The sequence below is a fragment of the Piliocolobus tephrosceles genome, unplaced genomic scaffold, assembly GCF_002776525.5.
Source record: "Piliocolobus tephrosceles isolate RC106 unplaced genomic scaffold, ASM277652v3 unscaffolded_29732, whole genome shotgun sequence".
NCBI classification, from domain to species: Eukaryota; Metazoa; Chordata; class Mammalia; order Primates; family Cercopithecidae; genus Piliocolobus; species Piliocolobus tephrosceles.
In genome coordinates this window covers 14,066-17,241 of record NW_022312901.1, presented here as the reverse complement: position 1 = coordinate 17,241, position 3,176 = coordinate 14,066, and the positions used below count along the sequence as shown (strand labels likewise).

The window sequence follows — 3,176 nt, the reverse complement described above, 5'->3', positions numbered from 1 at the left end:
TTTTTTGTATTTTTTAGTAGAGACGGGGTTTCACCATGTTAGCCAGGATGGTCTCGATCTCCTGACCTCGTGATCCACCCGTCTCAGCCTCCCAAAGTGCTGGGATTACAGGCTTGAGCCACCGCGCCCGGCCTGTTCATGTTTTCTTACTGAAGTGGACCCAAAAACTGCCTCCCTTCTGCCCCGCAAAGCGGCTTCCCACTCGCCAAAGCACGCCGATAACTACTTCCCCATCTGTTCATTACAGGCAGGTCACTGACTTGCCCTTTATGCTCACACACCAGATCGACTCACTTCACTCAAGGCTGACTTCTCTAATAACACCCTACTTTCTTTTTTTTTTTTTTTTGAGACAGTCTTGTTTCCCAGGCTGGAGTGCAATGGTGCGATCTCGGCTCACTGCAACCTCTGCCTCCCAGGTTCAAGCAATTCTCCTGCCTCAGCCTCCCAAGTAGCTGGGATTACAGGCACGTGCCACCACGCTCGGTTAATCTTGTACTTTTAGTAAAGATGGGGTTTCTCCACGTTGGTCAGGCTGGTCTCGAACTCCTGACCTCAGGTGATCTGCCTGCGTCAGCCTCCCAAAGTGCTGGGATTACAGGCATGAGCCACTGCTCCTGGCGTGAGACAGAGTCTTGCTCTGTCGCCCAGGCTGGAGTGCAGCAGTATAATCTTGGCTCACTGCACCCTCCACCTCCTGGGTCCAAGCGCTTCTCAGTAGCTGGGATTACATGCGTGTACAATGACGTCTGGCTAATTTTTGTATTTTCAGTGGAGACAGGGTTTCGCCATGCTGCCCAGGCTGGTCTCCAACTCCTGACCTCAAGTGATCCGCCCCACCTCGGCCTCCCAAAGTGCTGGACTTACAGGTGTAGGCCACTGCGCCCAGACTCTAATAACCACTTTTTACCTGCCTATTGGAAGTCTCTCGTACCTCAAGGCAGCTCATTCCACTCTCTCTGGTCACTGAACCAGGTCCTTTCATTTTCATTAAAACAGACCCTTTGACTGATCTCACACAAGCTCACTCTCTTGCTCATTAAAGCCATCAGCCTTTCCATCAAAGCGGATGCCTTCACTTGCTTCCAGGCCCTTCATTAGAGCAGATCATCTGTTCTTAGTCTGCTTTTCTACATGTTGAAGTAAACACTATTACTCATCAGAACAATCCCTCCCTCACTCCTCATCTTGTTTCAGCAGATCCCCACCCTGCATTCTGGCAACATAATGCAAGCAAGTTAAGACTAGCGTGTTACCTGTTCACTAAATCAGGTCCTCTTGTTCCTATTAAAGCTCATCTTGGCCGGGTATGGTGGTTCACGCCTATAATCCCAGCACTTTGGGAGGCCAAGGCGGGTAGATTACCTGAGGTCAGGAGTTCGACACCAGCCTAGGTGACATGGTGAAGCCCCATCTCTACTAAAAATACAGAAATTAGCCAGGCTTGACCAGGCGTGGTGGCTCACACCTGTAATCCCAGCACTTTGGGAGGCTGAGGCGGGCGGATCACCTGAGGTCAGGAGTTCGAGACCAGCCTGACCAACATGCAGAAACCCCGTCTCTACTAAAAATACAAAATTAGCTGGGCACGGTGGCACATGCCTGTAATCCCAGCTACTCGGGAGGCTGAGGCAGGAGAATCGCTTGAACCCTGGAGGCAGAGGTTGCGGTGAGCTGAGATCACGCCATTGCACTCTAGCCTGGGCTCAAAACTCCATCTCAAAAAATAGCCGGGCTTGATGGTGCAGCTTGTAGTCCCAGCTACTTGGGAGGCTGAGACAGGAGAATCACTTGAACTGAGATCATACCACTGCACTCCAGCCTGGGCGACAGAGCAAAACTGTCTCAAAAAAATAATAGTAATAATAAATCAGTCTCGTTTTAGTTAACAAGATGAGCTTTATTTTGTTTATTTTTTGAGAGGGTCTTGTTCTGTCGCCCAGGCTGGAGTTCAGTGGCACGATCTCGGCTCACTGCAACCTCCACCTCCCAGGTTCAAGTGATTCTCCTGCCTCAGCCTCCCAAGTAGCTGGGATTACAGGCACCCGCCACCATACCTGGCTCATTTTTGTATTTTTAGCAGAGACGGGGGTTCACCATATTGGCCAGGCTGGTCTCGAACTCCTGACCTCAAATGATCCAGCTGCCTGAGCCTCCCAAATTGCTGGGAATACAGGCATGAGCCACCGCATCCACCACGACTGATTTGTTTAAGCAAGTCCTTGACTTATTTTTCTGCAGGCTAAAAAGAGATCCTTTAATGTGTTTCTAACCTATTGATCAAGGCAGACTCCCAGCAGCTTATCTGTGCATGGAGATCACTGACACCTCAAAAGAAAAACCCACCTTCTCTAAGTTAGTCTCCAGCTTGCTTTCTGCCCATTTGAGGTCCTCTTGTTTATATTAAGGTTGACCCGTTTCCGCAGATATTTGCCTCCCAAGCCACAAAATTAACACAGATCTCAAAGGCTACAGTAAGCCAGCTAATAATGAATAACGGCCATTCCCCACCACATAAGCCTCTCCTCACCTTTTTCCTTGGAGCCAGTGTCCACGAAGAAGAGTTTTTCATTTGGAGCCTCTGACAACAAGCCACTGCGGGACAGAAATGCAGAACATCAGCCAGAGATGTTGGAGAGGAAAGAGATTTAATCTGGCAGCCCCAGCCTTCCTCTTCTTAGTCAAGTCCCACCAGGGGACTCTTCCTGGCTAACTTAATATTTGGGAAGGACTGCCGGGCGCGGAGGCTCATGCCTGTAATCCCAGCACTTTGGGAACTTAATATTTGGGAAGGACTGCCGGGCGCGGAGGCTCATGCCTGTAATCCCAGCACTTTGGGAGGCCCAGGAGGGTGGATCACCCAAGGTCAGGAGTTCAAGACCAGCCTGGCCAACATGGTGAATCCCTGTCTCTACTAAAAATACAAAAATTAGCCGGACGTGGTGGTGCGTGCCTGTAATCCCAGCTACTTGGGAGGCTGAAGCAGGAGAATCACTTGAACCCTGGAGGCAGAGGTTGCAGTGAGCCGAGATCGTGCCATTGCACTCCAGGCTGGACTACAGCGAGAGACTCCGTCTCAAAAAAAAAAAAGAAAAGAAAAAAAAGAAAGAAAAAGAAAAAAATAGCCGGGCGTGGTGGCGCCCGCCTGTAATCCCAACTATTCAGGAGGCTGAGGC

At 50.2% G+C, this 3,176-nt stretch overlaps 1 protein-coding gene across 1 annotated transcript in view; it reads right to left on the bottom strand.

Moving 5' to 3' along the window:
- Window positions 1-2,442: 2,442 nt before the first annotated feature.
- Window positions 2,443-3,176, bottom strand: part of LOC113222166 (ribosome biogenesis protein NOP53-like) — a 1,486-nt gene continuing 752 nt past the window's right edge. The window contains exon 2 of the mRNA XM_026451563.1: window positions 2,443-2,595. Within this exon, the coding sequence (XP_026307348.1) occupies window positions 2,484-2,595 (112 nt within the window). The 3' untranslated portion in view covers window positions 2,443-2,483. The remainder of the gene's footprint in view (window positions 2,596-3,176) is intronic.